Source organism: Antrostomus carolinensis, unplaced genomic scaffold, assembly GCF_000700745.2.
Source record: "Antrostomus carolinensis isolate BGI_N321 unplaced genomic scaffold, ASM70074v2 scaffold11660, whole genome shotgun sequence".
NCBI classification, from domain to species: Eukaryota; Metazoa; Chordata; class Aves; order Caprimulgiformes; family Caprimulgidae; genus Antrostomus; species Antrostomus carolinensis.
In genome coordinates, this window is record NW_010290589.1 from 1 (window position 1) to 17,843 (window position 17,843).

The window sequence follows — 17,843 nt, forward strand, 5'->3', positions numbered from 1 at the left end:
ATATTATATATATATTATCCATTGTTTTGAGGATATGTTTTCCTTGCAAACTATGATGCCTGGGAAGAAAGCAAGCCATACCCAAACTTCACAGTTGAAATTTAGGGAATCTTGACTCATTTGGGGTAGAGGACTAAACAGTCACACAGATGAGCAGGATTGTGATCAGTGGTATTTGATTAGGCAGAACTCTGAAAGCATATGCAACATTTGGAACTGACAGTGCGTAATACAGGAAAATAATCAAATGTTTTGTTTTTCCTGTTCTAGGGTATTTTTGTGGCCTGCATGACAGCCATCCTGAGGCAGATGGATGATTTCCATTACAACCATTACATCAATACTTTCAAAACCAGGCAGGACATTATTGTAAGTCAGCTTGGCTGGGGGATTAGTTCAGTCCATAAAGAATTACACTCTGCTTCAGGTCATTTCACATTACTGTATTCCATTTGGAGTGACTGTGCTGCATTCATCAGCAATGACTTACGGGCACCTAATGCCACAGCCACTGGGGATACATTCACACCACCCCTGCTGTTGTGTACAGAGTGGATGTTGCTGACTCAGTAGACCCCAAGAATTGCATTTGTAGCATTGAGTGAAAACATGTTTAATGACTGTTTAAGTCCATGCAAATAAAAAGTCAGGAACCAGAAGAGTGAATGAAGATTAAAAGGAAAAGCATTTTCTCCTCTTTTGCTCTTGCTCCGTCACTTTGTGATCCTGTTCTCTTTATCTACTTCTTTCTAATTCTTTTCCCTCCTCTAGAGTTTAGTTAAATGCTTTAGTCTTGCTTTAGTGGGCAGCAATGCAAATACATCCCTCCATGTTAAAAACTGTGTAGAATTCACATCCTCAAAGACTTTCAGTATGAAACCAGGTGAAACAGTATGTTGTGGGTTTGTTTGGTTTTTGGTTATTTTTTTTCTGAGGCACTTAGAGTTACAGCTCTGTCCATATTTTTCACCAAACTGCTCAGAACAAGTCAAAACCAAAACCAGTATTTATGCAAGTCTCTGAAGCATGACACAGCAGCTGTTCTGGCTTTTTTTTGTCCCCATACTCCTTGTTTTGCAACTTAGAAGTGTTTACTTATTTAAATACTGTCTAGGGGAGAGCCTGCAGTTGTGTTCTTGTAAGAGCTAGATCAAAAACCACAAAAAGGTGTTTGTAATCAATTTTGGATGGCCAGGTGATATCTCTTTTGCTGTGCAGTTGGAATTGCTTGCAATCTCTTGAGCAACATAGCCACCTACAGGACACACACATTTCTGTCACTTCTGCATCTGCAAGGCTGTGTTGTCTATAGAGAGCACTCATCATCCAGTTTTAGAATTGTTTTTTATATTACCCAAATAATTTTTTTGTAAGGAAGCAAAACCAGAATCAAGTAGGTTCAGGAATTCTACTAGTGTTCATCAAGTAAATGAGTGAAAAGGTTTTCAGCAGGGTTGTGTAGAAATACTGTGTATGAGGAAGAAGGGTGCGAGGAAGAGAAATCTGATGGATGTCAGGAAAAGGTGGGTTCAAGGCAGAATGGAAACAAATTTTGAATGTGCCTCAATTCAGTATTGTTTTTTCTTTTCCTGAAGAGCAGTTGAGGTAGTAGGAGACCATTGTAACTTAACTTCAAGGTAGGGTTAAACAGGTGCTTAAAAGCTTTCCTGAAATGTAAACTTCAGATTGAAGCTCAGCTTTCAAGTGGAAGATGTCTTGTTTTACCATATAGTTCTGCATCTTCTGACTCAAATAGAATATCTCTTGTGTTTCTGTGTGTATATGTAAAGCTTCTACATGAAGGCATATCAAGAGAGTAAATTATGTAATCATTAAAACTACCCATGTATCATTTAAACAGATACTAATCAAAAATAACCATATTTTAATCTAATTTTTACAAATCCTTAGCTCTACAGAAGCAAGCCCAGGTTTGTGGTGGTGTCGTAGTTCTTAATACCGACAGAACACTGCATTTTGTTTTACTGCAATAGTTGTTTTTAGGTTTTTTTATTGTTAGTTTTTTATTTATTTAGGTATTTTCAGCCCTGGCATTGCATCATTACTTGGTTGGCTTGACACTGCTATAAGTTAATTCATATCTTCAAGGTGCCCTGTGTCAAGTCCAAACCTTTCCATCAAGCTCTGATTTAATAATGCCTAAAGGTTTTCTACTGAGGCAGCAGCAAATGCCCATTTCTTTCCCTGCATCGATGTTGCTTGCCAATTCTTCAGAGCAAGCTGTTCAGCAAAACACTTTGGTGGGTTTTTTTCTTTTGCTGGTGATCTTTGCAAGGTGGCAGTTTCTCATGTGACCTTCTTTGTGTCCCTCTCACTTTTGAATGCTAATGTGCTGTCTTTATGGAGAATAGAATCCATTGACATGCTTGTAGGTAGCATTTATATCTGCAGAGACCACAATATAGAGATAAACATTCTTTACCTCATTTTGCTCATCACTCTTCTTTTTTTTTCTCCTTTTCTTTTTTTTTTTATTCTGCAATTCCACCTTGCTTTACCTAAGACTTAAGGTGTGACATAGCTTTGTTTGGAGCAGTTTAGTGTTTGTGCAATAAGTATCTTTCCTACAATAATATTCTAAACCATGTGTCTGATGCCATGTCCAGTATCTCTGTTTAACTATCCTTCTTAAACTGGACCAGAAGCGACTTAACTAATTTAGGAAGTGAAAATACATTATAATTTCCATCTTTACAGAAGATACTGCATAGAGCTGTTACACTGTGATCATTCAGATATTTACAAACAAATCCTTGAATATTGGTTTTGCTTTTTAATCCAGCTCGTGCACCAGAACTCCCTACAACACAGCTTAATTCAAAACAGTAAAGACAGATTTAATTAAACAGATCAACATGTTCTGTGGAATTATTTCTCCTTCTGTAACTGAATGGATGAGATGTCAGAAATAATTTAGTTATTGGAATATACTCACACAATAAGAGATCCTTCTTAGGAGGTACAGTGTATTGATTGCTAATCAATGCAGTCATTAATCAATGCAGTTGCAAACATTTGCATTTCCCTATATTTTGATGCAGATGAAAGACTACCATATTCAACCTCATGGGCTGTGGTTTTCATTTTTCCAACAGGACTTCCTGATGGAAACATTCATTATGTTTAAGGATCTGATTGGAAAAAATGTCTATGCACCTGACTGGATGGTCATGAATATGATGCAGAGCAGGTATATAGCTGCTGCTATTTTTAAGTCTTGTTGCTGTTTCAGAGCCTTTCTAGTTCTGAAAGGAAGGTGACTCACACAAGCAGGCTTGCAAATCACTGGAGTTACATAGGCTTATTTTCTTCTACAGTTTCAGAGTGATTTAAATAAAATTTCAGTAAATTGTAGTGCCTACACAATTCTGTTGACAGAACTGGAAATCTTTCTTCTCTTGCCCAAAGGTACACAATCAAAACCTTGCCATCTTTCATTCAGTCACTTACCTGCTGGAGAGTGCAACATAAATCAGAGAAGTCTTTTTGGTTTCAGTTCTGGGGGAATCACATGGCAAACATAAAGCTACTGTTGGACATAAGTGGGGTCTAGGGTTTAGCAAGCCAGCCTGTAAACTAGAACTACCCAGGTTCACTTCTGTCCTCTGCTATGGACTTTGTTTGGCTTTGTGGGAGTCAGTCTGTCCTGCCAAGTCTGTAAAATTTGAATGATTTTGGCTTGCTATCTGTCTGTTTTGCTAAGTAGCAAAGCATGGCCAGAACCTGGTATCCACAACACAGCAGGTCCTGTACGCCTGTGAGTTCAGTGTTCCCACAGGTGTTATCAACAGAACTGGGGACAGAATGAAGAAACCACAAGCATGTAACTTCTGCTTGCGTGGCAGAGTCATGCAAGTCACCTTCAAAATGGACAGTGTAGCTTCACTCTGTTTGAGGGGTGCAGTGTGGAGGAGGAGATGAAAGAGGCAAGTTACTTTAATGCTTCCCTGGTGAGGGTAGGCTAAACTTCGGAGAAGCTGCTATCTAGAATGACACTGCACTGTCAAAGAGATTGGATGACCCCAAAATGTTTTTCATCTGTCTCCAGTCAAGATTTCTTTTGCTTAGAAACAGAGGAAAAACTTTCCCTGAATGTCACTCTACTGGGAAAGAAGTGAAATTGCGTTACAAAGGAATACCTGTCTTGTTTGGGAGCATCTGTTCTTGTTTCCTGACTTTACATATAGGAGTTGTAAACCCAGAACTGCAATGTTTTTTTCAAGAGCCACCTTTTATTTGGTGTTTTTATCTCTTCCAGGGTTTTCCTCCGGGCGGTGAACCAATTTAGCTCTGTACTCAACCGTTTCTTTCTGGATCAAGCAAATTTTGAACTCCAGGTAACAGTTCCATTGCTTCTGGATTTTTTTTGTGGACCTCAGTCCTGAAAGACAGGAAGAACAAACAAATCCCATTGCTAACAGATTTGTTGATATGGAGCATGGCTGTGGAAAATGTCCATATTCTTTTATAGAAAGGCAGCAGAGTGCAAAGCAGTTCTGAACTGCAGAACTGTGGTTAGTGCAGCAGTGAGTTGCAAGCAAATAGCACTGCTGCAGGCTTTACAAGGCCAGGTTGAGCAGCGTGCTGACTACAGCTGATTTGTGCTTGACTAGTTGGGAACAAAATGCTGTCTGGGTGTATCCACTGCCACTTCCTTTAGTTGGAAAGTACAAGCTAAAAAGAGTGAGAAATTTTAAGTTGCTGTATGCTTCTGGCTTGCCAGCCCTGGCTGAGAACACAGACTCATCTGCCAGCTCACTGGTGCTACTCTTCCTCGTTAACACTTACCTGGGAGACTACAGCATTTGGGGCTGTGTAGCTCAGTTGTGCTGGTTGTTGCTTTTCTTTTGTCTTCTTTTATTTTAGACTTGTTTCTCTTCCACAGCTCTGGAATAACTATTTCCATTTGGCAGTGGCCTTTCTCACTCATGAATCCCTCCAGCTGGAGACCTTCTCACAAGCCAAACGTAACAAAATTATCAAGAAGTGAGTTTACACTTAAAAAGTTGCCAGGTCTTTTTGCTTTTAAGAAACTTCATTTGTATTGTTCCAGACATACTTCTTACAATCTTAGAATGAGATGAAACATGCCATGGAAGTGCTTGATTAATGAATGATGATAAAGGGAGGAAGGATGACTAGGACAGACGTCAGGTCTTTACATTGTGGATGTCTTAAGTCTGGTCAGACAGATCCAGAAGTTAAGCACCTTGCCAAATATTCTTGCCACTGTAAGGTCTGTAACAGGCTTGCCACAGTTCCCAGAGCAGCACCTTACACAGCTCTTCAGCCATTGTGTAGGGTAGGTAAGCAAGAATCCTAAAAGCCCTGCAACTTTTTAGTCCCCTCTTTGCTTTTTCTGTTTTGAAAGCCAGAGCACTTCAGAGACATTCATCAACCCAAAAGTAGTAATTTTTAGGAACTTGGCAAAATTCACAAAGACACTGAACAGCTTTTACTTCTGCATTTAGCTGGAGTCAAGTGCCTAAATATCTTTGTAGATCTTGATTTTGTTAGGGCATGCATAGTTAGTTTGCCATCTTTTTTTCAGCAATAATGAGGACTTTAACGAGCCTGGTAGTTAAATGTTCTTCCATTCTCTTAATGTCAACAGTTAAAGCTTTAGGGAAAAACACCAAATACAACAGAATTTTGGTAGAATTGCATGAAGCAGCAGGACTGCAGCTTCACTCTGCAGTCAGGGAGTCTGCAGTCTCCTGCCATAATGGCATGTGGCCATTCTCTTCCTCTATGCATTGAGCATTGTTGCTGGGCAGGGTAAGGAAGAAAAAAGATGAGGTGAACATCTAACAATAGGTATGTAATACTGAGGAACTTCTTGGACCCTTAGTGGGGAAGACAGCCTGTGAGACCCTTTGGTATAAGTGCCCAGCATATTCAGGTTTATGTGTGGTAGGTTTTTTTTAAGGAGAGGGTAATGGGTTTTGTGGCTTTGCCATTAAATTTCGTCATCAACTTGCAAAGGTAATTGCAACGTATAGACCTTTTCCATCTTTTTCTTTCTAGGTATGGGGACATGAGGAAAGAAATTGGCTTCAAAATAAGGGATATGTGGTATAATCTGGGTGAGTTCCAGCTAAAGAATTATCTTTATTCCAACTCTCAAGCTGGGTTTCAAATGCCTTATTTCTTTATAAAAACTGCTCATGTTTAATGTGGGGAAACACACTTAAGGTTCATCTGTTTCAGGACACAAAATCTCTTTTCCTTTTTCTGTGAATAGCTTGCAAAAGCTGATCTTTTCTCATGTCAGCTGCTGGGATACTTTCTTAGATTCTTTATAAAGGATGTTTTACCGTATGAAGGATGAGCAGAATTTTCCAGAGAGCCTTTGTGATTTGCAACATGCATGCAATTCATTTCAATTATTTTCTTGGACTATTCATGAATTTTGGAACTGTACCATGTGAATTCTACCTTAAGTATCCATTATCCACATAGAATATGCATTCTAAGCAGAATGTCTGTGTTTTAGGGATTTTACTTTTTATGAATAACGTGTTTAAATATTTGGATATCCAAATCCTGCCTTCAAACAGCCATGTTCCATTAGGATGTATCTGACTTTGACTTTCTTGCAGGACCCCACAAAATAAAATTCATTCCAGCAATGGTAGGCCCAATCCTGGAGGTCACCCTGGTTCCAGAGCCTGAGCTACGGAAAGCTACCATTCCCATCTTCTTTGATATGATGCAGTGTGAGTTTAACTTCAGTGGGAACAGAAACTTCCATATGGTAAGAGAGCCTGGTATCTTCAGTGCAGATGTTCCACAGTATGCATTGGGCAAGTAGGAGAAGGGAACGTTTAAACAAAAACAAAACAAATTAACCCCCCCCGCCCCCCAAAGCAAGCGTTATGCCAAACACTTTGGGAACGTATTGTTAAGTTTTTTGTAGTAGTAAGAACACTTCAGTTCTTTCTCTGACTGTACCTTTGCATGACTTTGACAATTAATGAGCTCCTCTGTTTTCATATCTTTCTGCATTTGCAGATGTGTGAATACCCACATCTCAATTGTGAAGCAGTTTGGAGACTCTAAGAGGGTACTCTACAAAGTACTGCCTAGTTAAGTTTATAATATAAATTCCTCCAAGGTGAATTTTTGGCTGTATATGTAAGTTACCATGAAGAAAATTGCTGGACAGTCAAGTGTTGGGATTATATAGCTGTTTACATACTGACTAATCCCTCGTTAACTTCAAACTTGACAACACATTTGTAAATACTGATGCCACCATTATGGAAAGGAGAACAGTGATACAAAGGACAGACATGATTTGCTTGAGGCTAGACAAGTAAAAGGGCAGAGCAGGGAACAGGACCCAGATCCCTGAGTTGCAGCCCTGTGCTAATTTCTCCAGAGGTTACCTTTTATTGCTACTGAGAAAGCACTGGAAGGTAAGGAAGGAAAAAGGATCTTTGCTTTTGCCCTGAGGTGAAGTTTTCACTGTGTTTTCTAAGGACTTATTCTTCCAGCCTTCCTCTGGGAATATCAGGCACTAACATCTCAACTGGCAGGCAGGGGACACTGTGGGTACACTGTAGAGAGTCTTCTCCCTGGAGATAGGCAGGAGCCATCCATCCAAAAGGCAGCCACCTTGGCACTTCAGACTGTTGTCAAATGTGATGTGCATCTCCCTAAGCACCATCCTCACACCAGCTTAGACCCCAGATTCAGTGTGCATACAGGATCTCTCTTCCCTTGGGGTCATCAGTCTTTGATGCTGTTAGCTCCAGGGTCTCAGGGTTTTTTGGAATCAGTGGGAGGGAACAGGGTGTGTGTGGTGTGGATTTTCCATTCCAGTGGTATTTATATGCTAGATACGGTTGTAACTGAGTCTTACGTACTTGACCTGCTTGCATGTGACAGGGCATATCCTCATGGCTAGGCAGTCACATAGGACTTGGTTCCTGCAGCATGAGAAGAGGCTTTAATTAGTAGTCACAAGTGATTGTGATCAGCAGAGAGTCATGACTTGCCCTTAACTGATGCTAATAGTTCAGTTTCTTCAGGGTGAATGAATGACCACTATCAAATGTAACCTGGCTGCTAAGATGCTTCTCCATCCTAGCAAAACTGAACTGGTAATGGATGGGGGAGAAGGGAAAGCATTACCACAGAGCATGACTTTCCAGTGACTGTAAGATGAGAGAGGGAGGCCTTGTATTTCCTTGCTCCAGTCTTCTTATCTTGGCTTCTTACCATTTTTATTCTGCTCCAACAATGAAAGCATCCTTGTGAAGCCAGCATCTGATGGTGAGGCAGTTCAGAAACATCAGCCACCAGGATTAGTAATGTTCAGACCACGCTGTTCAGAGCTGCTATCTATTTCATTGTGCTTTTTTTTGCCTTTTCAGTTTGAAAATGAGTTGATCACCAAGCTGGACCAGGAAGTGGAGGGTGGCCGAGGGGATGAACAGTACAAGATTTTGCTGGAGAAACTGTAAGTTTTATAAAGAACATGGAGGCTCTTTTTTACAGCTTAAATGGCTATTTTTCTAAAACAAAGAAACCCTAATTCATTACTCCAGTGAATAGGGAAACAGAGCAGTTGACAGTGATCTCAATGCTATGTGGATATTCTGAGACTGATTGCCTTAAAATGATTATTTTATTCTGGAGCAGCAACTTGCACTACTACCCTGAACTTGGAGATGAAAGCCTAGAGGCAGGTGCCAAACTGGCAAGGGGGTTGTAAGTAAAAAGCTTGGGAACAGCAGGCTCAGAGTTAAAACAAAATCAGAGCCTTCTTTTAGCACCAAGAGCAGAACCTGTGTTTTTGATGAACAAGGCAGGCCTTGACCTGCCTGACTTGGGTATCTCAGGTCAGTGAGTGTGGTGAGCTGTTCTGTACTGTGAGTGTGCAGGAAACGTGTTGGACTGTTAGCTGAGCGGCTGTTGAGGTAATTTACCCTGAAGTTCTACTTACCAGCACTGAGAACTGTAACTGAGTATTCCCTTCTGTCTCTCTGGGTACATCTGCAGCCTCCTGGAGCACTGTCGGAAGCATAAATATCTCTCTACTTCTGGAGAAGTGTTTGCTTTGCTGGTCAGCAGCCTGCTAGAGAACCTGCTGGACTACAGGACAATCATGCACGATGAAAGCAAGGAGAACCGCATGAGCTGCACTGTCAACGTGCTGGTATGGGCAAGGCTGGATTTGGATGTGGGTGCTTCCTTACTGACCTGGCTTTTGTGGATTCTGAAGGATTTTTTTTTTTTTTTGTAGGATTTTAAGTAATTCTTTATGCCATTTCTGGTTAATGATGGGTCTAAATCAGGCTCCTAGCTATTGACAGCTACAAAATGTAGAAAGATGTACAGTCCAAAATCAAGTCACACAGCTGGTCCTTGTCTACATGGTAATCTGAAGCCCTAAAATATAGGCAGGAAATATGGCTAGCTGATAGTTTGGGAAATGAGGGCTTAAGTCCCTGTTTCACTGCAAAGAGCCTGCATAACTTGGGACCAGTCACTTTCTCTCTCTGACTTATCTCATTTCTAGATGTGATAGTAACCCCACCTTACGTTAAAGGGATAGTTGCAGGGATTATATGCACCTAAGTAGGAAAAATGACAGCAAAGATCTTTGAAATATCTAGAACTGGTGCTTAAGTTACTTGTCTGGACATGATGATGCAAATCCATGGCACTTCACATTGTAGGAGTTTGACTTCTTTTCTATTCTTGGCAGAATTTTTATAAGGAGAAGAAACGAGAGGACATTTATATCAGGTAGGCTGTTTCCCTCCATAAACCTGTACAGAAGCCTGTATTTCTCTTGTTATTATGTACACTGATACAGGAGTCCTTCACATCAATTAACAATTGCTTTTTGTTTTTTTAGGTATCTATATAAACTCCGAGACCTGCACACAGACTGTGAGAACTTCACAGAGGCAGCATACACTCTCCTCCTCCATGCAGAGCTGCTCCAGGTATTACACTAAAGCCAGTTTTAGATTCCAGTGTTAGGGTATGAGTTTTAAATGAAGTGCATACAGCTCAGAATAAACAATTCATTTTTTAAAAGTATTTTTTTAATTTTTTGAATGTGACTTTGGATTACCTAGGTTCTGGTGGTCATTAAGAAGCATCACAATTTTGCAAATTGCACAGCAGCTAAATTGAATGAAAGCAAAAATATTATTAGCATAAATCTGTTACATACTTGTGGTAAAACAGGGTGCTATAGTCAGCTGGGAGAAAATGTCCATGTTTAGGGTCGTAGTACAGTTTTTTCCACTTCTGTGAGCAGTGCAAAATGCATTAGCCTACACCATCTTAATTTGGGTTTAAATCAACCTCTTTTTCTTCCACAGATTAATAAAGCATACACATTCACTTAGTGTCTCAGCATAAGACCTTAAGCCAAAAATCACACCAGTTCTGCAGATATAACTAAACTTGTATTAAAATTTTAACATGATTTTTAAATATGACTAAAGAAATTGGACAAGTTCAGATGAATTCTCAAACCGATTTGAAACAAACTTTCATTGTAGAAAAATTTGCACATAACTGAAGCTTTCTGGCTGTTTATATGTGGAGTGAGTTTAACTGAGCAGCTGTCTGGAGTGGTTTAAGAAGTTGGTGCGTGCTGGCCACTTGTTATTCTAACCATGCTGCTGAGGTGCAGTGTTTGTATGTGCATTCCTAGTTTACACTAGCCAGCCAGCTCAGTTTATGTCACTCTCTCTTTGCATTGATGATGGATTTGTCGTCAGTGCATCACTGCAGAAGGTGAATCTATCCACTGTAAGGATTTGTTAATCTGAAAATGTTCCAGTTCTTTCAACTTTGCCTTTTTCCCTCTGTACTAGTGGTCCGAGAAGCCGTGTGTCCCTCATCTCCTGCAGAGGGACAGCTACTACGTCTACTCACAACAGGAACTCAAGGAAAAACTCTACCAAGAAATTATCTCCTTCTTTGACAGGGGCAAAGTGAGTGTCTCTGTAGTGTTCTTACAGTTCACTGGTAAACAGTTGGTAATACAGTTCACAGCCACTGGGTGAATACAGCTGACAGAAGTTGTTAAAACAACTTGTGTTGAAAGCAGACGTGATTCCATAACAAGCCTTTGATGCTTAGGCCTGGCTTTTTAATAGACACTACAGTTCTGGCACGAGCAGGCCATGTATTCGTGTTAGTAATATTTGAATTGTTCTGTTTCCTAGTCAAAGAGCATCTGAAAAACTAACCCTGTTCAAGGTGCTGCATAGATGAGAAAACTATGGGTGTTTTCCTTTCGGTTTCTGGATAATAGCTTTTGTCAGGCTTATCTGGCTGATACTGAACTTGTATTAGTTGTGCTTTGGATAGATGGTTCTACCAGGGCTAAATGAGACAAACCCCAGGAAGCCTGATGCAGAGGATGAAGTATTAATGTAGGAGGAGACCACTTGGGCTTCTCTCTTTTGCTCTTTAGACATGACACCTCTTTCTGCCTCAGTTTTCCCTATCAGGAGGAACAATAGAAACCTTGCTTTGTAAATCACTTTCAGATCTACAAATCAGAAGAGAAAGAGCTGTGTGACTATTATTGCAAAAAAATGTACAGCGTGAAGTCTAAAGGAAAGCTGGCAGTGCATTAAAGTGTTGCCTGAATTAAAATCAGCTCAAGTTTTTGTTTACCTATCTGTGGTAATGAGTGCTTTTAACTGAGTCTTTTATTTTGCTTGTTGCTCTTCTTCCCCCACCTGCCTTCCTTCACCCTCCATGGAGATGTGGGAAAAAGCCATTCAACTGAGCAAAGAGTTGGCTGACATGTATGAAAACAAGGTCTTTGATTATGAGGGACTTGGTAATCTCCTGGTAAGATTTATTCCCTCCATTTTCAGCAGGCTGCTGACTGCTTAAATTAATATTGTTGAGTAGGATAAGCCCAAAATACATCCATGTTAAAGACAAACAAACCAACATAACCCCTGTGGTTTTGTAAAGCTTAATATTAGAGGAATGTTTTCATAATTTTTATTTTTTAAAGTGTGTGGTTTTGACCTTGTAATTAGCATGGCAATATTGTGTGCAGATGTTTAGCATTCTTAGTGTTGATCAGAAAAGGTAACATTTGCATGGTGTACTTTCAGGCTCCATAAATCTCATCACCTCAGTTTTTCTGTGATAAAACTACCGTGGATGAACACAGAACTATAGAATCATCTTGGTTCTGAATTATGGGTTTTAGTGGTTAAAGATGTAACCAGATGGTCTTTATGTTCTTTTGTATGAGAATCATCTGCCCAGTTTTATTTCTGCCAGTTCTCTGACATTTGTCACCATTTGTATCTGCTCAGTTTCAGAACATATTTATTTTTAATTTGTGTTGCAATAGTCAGGGATTTCAAGTATCCTTCTGGAATCCTAAAAAACATGGCATTGTTCTCATTTCTGCAAAGCAGGAAATTAAGTTGATTCTGGCCCTTACAAACCAAATATTTAACCAAGTAAATGGATAAGTATGAGATACTGTATCAAAAAAAGAATTGTAAAAAGAATTCTGTAGGGGAGAACTAATAGATCAGGAATTGTCACTGGGAGTGTGAGCTGCGGTCTGGCAATGTCCTTCAATACTCCAAGCTGAAAATGCTGGTGACTTTTTCTTTTTTCAGAAAAAACGAGCTACTTTTTATGAGAATATTATGAAGGCAATGAGACCTCAACCAGAGTACTTTGCTGTTGGATACTATGGGCAGGGTTTCCCCTCTTTCCTCCGGGTAAGAATTCTTTAGCACTCATATTCTGGAGTGGTGAGTACCCTAAAACTCACAACTTTTGCAGAGCTTCCAAGAAAATTCAGGTGCTAAACTCATTTTCCTTTGAATGACACTGAGAGATCTAAATCCCTTAAGTATTTCAAAACATTTCAGCATTTAAAAAGAGACAAGTAAGAGACTAGATTTTTTGTGTTAACAGATTTAATAAAGTTAGTGTGTCACAATGTTCTTATATGGACTTAAACAGAATCTACCTTTTGTATTTGTGCCCTGTACACTTCCTCAGAAATATGATGGTTGCCCTTAGAAAATGTTTAGCTTGTAAGGAATTTATCCCATTGCTTTTCAGCCTGAAACAACCTAATTTTCAGGACATGGATCATTTCAGTGCTCAAGCACATTATTGAGAGTCTGTCCCACGCAGAAGAATTAAATTGCAAAGATGCTTCCTGTTTGAGATTGCTGCTAAGCATTGCTGGATCTGTGCTAGCTATAATACCAGAATCTAGCCAAAGTGAGTCAGATGGGCAGGGTGCAGCATACTAGAAAATATTCCCAACTATTATTTAAAATTAAGGAACATTTATATTTTCAGTTGTTTGAAGTTGCTGGCCTTAAATAGAAGCCAAGCTTAATAAAAAAGAAAAATGTTAACTTAGGACTGTGGAACTGGATGGCATAGGCAGCTTTTACCTCCAGGTCATGTTTATGAATCCATCTCTTCCAGAAACCACCACTGCTTTGTGGCCAGTTTGGAAAAATAATTGGGCATAATCTACTGTTAAGTCTGTAGTGGAAAACTGCCATAGCTGGCCATTTTGTTAATGGTAGCTGAAGAGAGTCAGGAATGGAAGAGAGGTAAAACTCGTGTCCTTGTGCATAGAGACATCCCTCGGTTAACTCACACCGTAAGTGGTCTGGCAAGGAGCATGCAGTTCCCTGCATTAAAGAACTTTTTGGGACACATGTTCTCTTACTTAAAATCAGTGAGACTTCATGTGTTGAATGTGTGATTTCTTAGAGTGCTGGAAAGCATAAACATGTTCAGTAACACTTGTATGTGGAACAGTGACTTTTCTAGACAAATATGAGGATGCCATTGCAGGGCCTCGCTCCTGAAAGTTGCTGTGTTGTCACTCCAGCCTGTGTTTCTTCTCTCATGTGTTCTGACTTTCTGTTAAGCTAGGAGACAACCCTTGATATGAACTAGATCTGTGAGACTACTCTGTGTATGTTTGGAAAGCTCTTTCTCATTCCTGTTTTTTAGTGTTAATTCTCTTTTTCTTCTGCTACCCACAGAATAAAATTTTTATCTACCGTGGCAAAGAGTATGAACGAAGGGAGGACTTCAACCTGAAGCTATTGACCCAGTTTCCTAGTGCTGAGAAGATGACCAGCACTGCCCCTCCAGGAGAAGAGATCAAGTCTTCTCCAAAACAGTGTATCTTTTGGTTCTAATATATTTTGTCACGTTCAAGAGCTGCCTCTTTCCTAGAATAACAGAATTGGTGAACAACAATAAAAAGCCAGAAACTTCTCCAGGGGGACTTTGAAGACAGGCACTGGGCATGAAAATAAGATTATCCAGAACTGCAGTAGTCAACTTAAACATATTGAAAAAGAGAGACAGCTTGATATTGTCAGAGTTTGTTGCTGATAGGATGAAACCTTAACAGGTTGCAGGTCAGGATGTCTTTGTGTTGCCTTCTCAAGCAGGTGGTGCTGACTGCTGTAGTAGATGTGTGATCCAGTTTGGTATTTCTAAGTGAAAGAGGGAAAATACAGGCAGTGAAAGCGGGATATGAAGAAAGTGGAAGTATATTCTCTTCCTGCTTGCAGCTAACTAGTATTTATGAAGTGGCTGGGTTGGTTTCTTTTTTCTCTCTAGAAGTCACTTTGTAAAAAGTGTGAAGTGATTATTTATGTTGATAAAAGTTATTGGGTGAACATCCCTTCTTTTTTTATTTTTATTCTTTATGCTGGTGGATCTCCAAACTGTGTGACACAGCACACCACTCGGCTTAAGATCCTCTTAATTGTGACCATGACCAAGTGCAACCTAGTGAAGATGCTTCAGATTCTTGTTTTTGACTTCCAGTCAACAGCAGGTGTGCTCCTGGAGATGTACATCAGTGAAAACAAGTTAATAGGCTTCTAGGCTGCGTTATACAGACCAGTGTTACACAGGCCAGACTAGAGAATCTGATGGTCCATTTTGGTCTGTGTACAAAGGCACAACTCAAGCAGTGATACCAGATGCTTCCCTTGCAATGAGCCTGCCAAGCACTAAATCCACATAGGAAATTAAAATTCATTCAAGACCAAACTTGGTATCAAAAAATGCCTCTTCTATTGCTGCTTTGTTTCAGCTACTTCCTTTGCATCTGTTTGTGTTTGTTCTAATGTTTTTGGCTCAAAATGAACCTGAACTGCAAAATTTGGATCCAGATCTGAACTCTTCCAAAAGTTTGGGGGTGTTTGGTTCCGGGTCTTTGGCATAGCCTCGTTATAAAGGGGAGCAGCTGCATAGCTTGGATTTAGTACAGGTTCTTCTCGGACTCTTACAAACACCTTCTGAAAAGATGAGGAGTTTGAGTACCCAAATCACTGTTGTGTTAGGCAGGGGTTGGTGGTTCTGTAGTTTGTTTTACTTTCATGCTTTTTTAACCTCCTTTGTCTCAGGCTTTTTTACTTTTGCTGAGAATCTGGTTTCCTTGCTCTTTGATGATAAAATGCCTTGTTCTTCCTTTGGTTGTTTCCTAATAGTCTGTTGGAGATACTAAGTGAGCTGTTCAGTCTCAGGGAATGCCTACACAGTTAAACAGGGTAGACTTCCACCAGAACAGGGTAGACTTCCCCTAGTTCTGAACTCAAAGCTATATAGCGTGCTTAGCATGGCATGAAGCCCAAGTTAATAAGCTCTCCTGAGAGACAGAATATATTAGCTTGGGCTCAGAGCTTGATCTAATGTGGCTATGTGGTTTTGGGTTCAGATTTGGCTACTCTCCAGCTGGCTCTTGATTGCAGGCAGAATGACCTTGCCTTTGCTTTGAAAATACTGTGTAGAACTGCCCTCAGTTAAACAAAGGATGTATGGGGCTACCCTACCCACCAGTAAAACATTGCTGCTGCAGAGTGCAATTGGCAGGTGATTCACAGGAATAATCTATTCATATGGGTCGAATTTTTATACTTTACTTTTCCATACAGATTTTGACTTCTGTAAAGCCTTTAATACAGTCTTTAAAACAGAACTCTGGAGGAACAACATTGTAAGGTGTTGTGCTTGGGGACACTAACTTTTTTTCTTAAATTTCTATTGTGGTTCACAGGTGCAAAAGCTGAAGTTGAAATAGATGTTAACTGATTAAAAACAGCCTGCTTGCTTCAGTTAGCTTAACTGATCAAAGAATTGGGAGGGAGGGGCAGCTTCACTGTACTGGAATAATCTGACAAATAACCGTGGGGTGGTGGAGGGGAGAGAAGACACAGACACATCCGTTACAGAACCTGGTGCAGAACCTTGTTTTCCTCTCCCCAAAGCAGAAATCAGTAGCACTCAGGCTTCCCAAGCTTTTCACCAGGGAATTCCAATAGTTGGAAGTACTCGTTCAGCCCTTACCATTTGGGGCTTTTAGTTCATGAGTAGCATCCAAACTACAAGAAGCAATATAATGCCTGTGATGGTTGATAAGCTCCTAAGTATTTTTCTTCAAACACAACAGAAGCACAGGGGGTTGGTGAGAAGTCTGACATTTGATGAAAACAAGAAGGGTATTTCTATCCTTCTTCTGTTTTCCCAAAAGGATTCATAGTTTTTCATCCTTAACTGTAGCTGCTCAGATGTGCAGTGCTTTATTGTGAAGCCTGTGATGAACCTGCCACCTAATTATAAAGACAAACCTGTTCCTGAACAGATCTTAAAGTAATTTCTTTTCCTTTTCCTCTCAATATTTCCTCTGTATTTTTCTTAACCAGGCTAGGCACAAGGTGGAGTACCTTTGCATCTCGTGTGAATTTGTTTCACAGTCCAGTTTAAACTTGGTTGTTTTTGAGAGGAAACAGAAGAACATTTATGTCAGGAGGTTGAGAGGTGGGAAATCTCACCATTTACTCTGCTGCTTTCTAGCTACTACAGAGCAAACGAGGTACAGCAGTTCACCCACTCCCGACCAGTCAGGAAAGGAGAAAAAGATCCAGACAACGAGTTTGCTGTGAGTCCTTTGCTTTTGATGCATTTATTTATTTTGTTGGTGGCATTTTGAACAGCACTATCACTATTTTTTTTTTTTCCTCCACCTGTTGCAATGGAGTTTTTCTGTTAAAATGTAGGAGAAGCGAAGGGCTGCACTTTGCATTGCAATCTTTACATAAAGCCAATGAGATAATGTCAGGGGCTCCATAGCTGTAGTTGTGGTGCTCAAAATCCATGATCTAGGAACCATGAATATTGTGCAGCTTCCTATAGAGTGCAGCTGTGTGTCTGGTAGATTGTGAATGATGTGGACATCCTTAAGGAGGCCAATCTCTAACCATGAAGGATCAGTTCAACTTCAGGCAAGCTTTTAAGATTTGCAGCAGATAGTGAGCTGTGGTGTAGTGTAGCATGTTTCCTTGCTACCTGTGAGTCATGCTCATGTGTAGTGGTTGGGCATGATGCATATAACTCTGGCTAAATATGCCATAATTGCTGTCCTGCTAATAGTGACCCACATGGAGGATAACAGCCTCCTGCTGCTAATGTTGGTACCATTTAAACAGTAGAGGTGGTATTTATTGCCAGAAACACTGGGTTGCTTCCCAGTTGTTGAAGGTGACAGTCATTGTGTAAGTCCTGCCAGCTAGTGCTGGAAGCCTGGTTCCATGCTGTACTGCAGAAGAGAATTAAATTGCAAGACCAATATTTTATTTACATCTTGGAATTTTTTCCTTTTCTAACTAGAATATGTGGATAGAAAGGACAACCTAAAAATATTCATTTCCAGGCATCCTCAAGTGGTTTGAAGTCAAACAGGTTACAACGGTGAGTTCTGCATATGTGCTGGGTCTCATCTCCTGCAATCTTTCATGGAGTAAAGAGTC

The 17,843-nt window shown here is 40.1% G+C and overlaps 1 protein-coding gene across 1 annotated transcript in view; it reads left to right on the top strand.

The window, feature by feature from the left end:
* Positions 1–270: 270 nt before the first annotated feature.
* Positions 271–17,843, top strand: part of DOCK5 (dedicator of cytokinesis 5) — a gene marked incomplete at its 5' end in the record, with an annotated part of 28,602 nt that continues 11,029 nt past the window's right edge. The window contains 17 exon segments of the mRNA XM_010173725.1: positions 271–369; positions 3,117–3,211; positions 4,280–4,358; positions 4,907–5,007; positions 6,049–6,107; positions 6,624–6,778; positions 8,403–8,488; positions 9,031–9,187; positions 9,740–9,780; positions 9,893–9,983; positions 10,869–10,988; positions 11,770–11,859; positions 12,657–12,761; positions 14,061–14,202; positions 16,605–16,686; positions 16,891–16,975; positions 17,704–17,784. Of these exon segments, the coding sequence (XP_010172027.1) occupies positions 271–369; positions 3,117–3,211; positions 4,280–4,358; positions 4,907–5,007; positions 6,049–6,107; positions 6,624–6,778; positions 8,403–8,488; positions 9,031–9,187; positions 9,740–9,780; positions 9,893–9,983; positions 10,869–10,988; positions 11,770–11,859; positions 12,657–12,761; positions 14,061–14,202; positions 16,605–16,686; positions 16,891–16,975; positions 17,704–17,784 (1,668 nt within the window).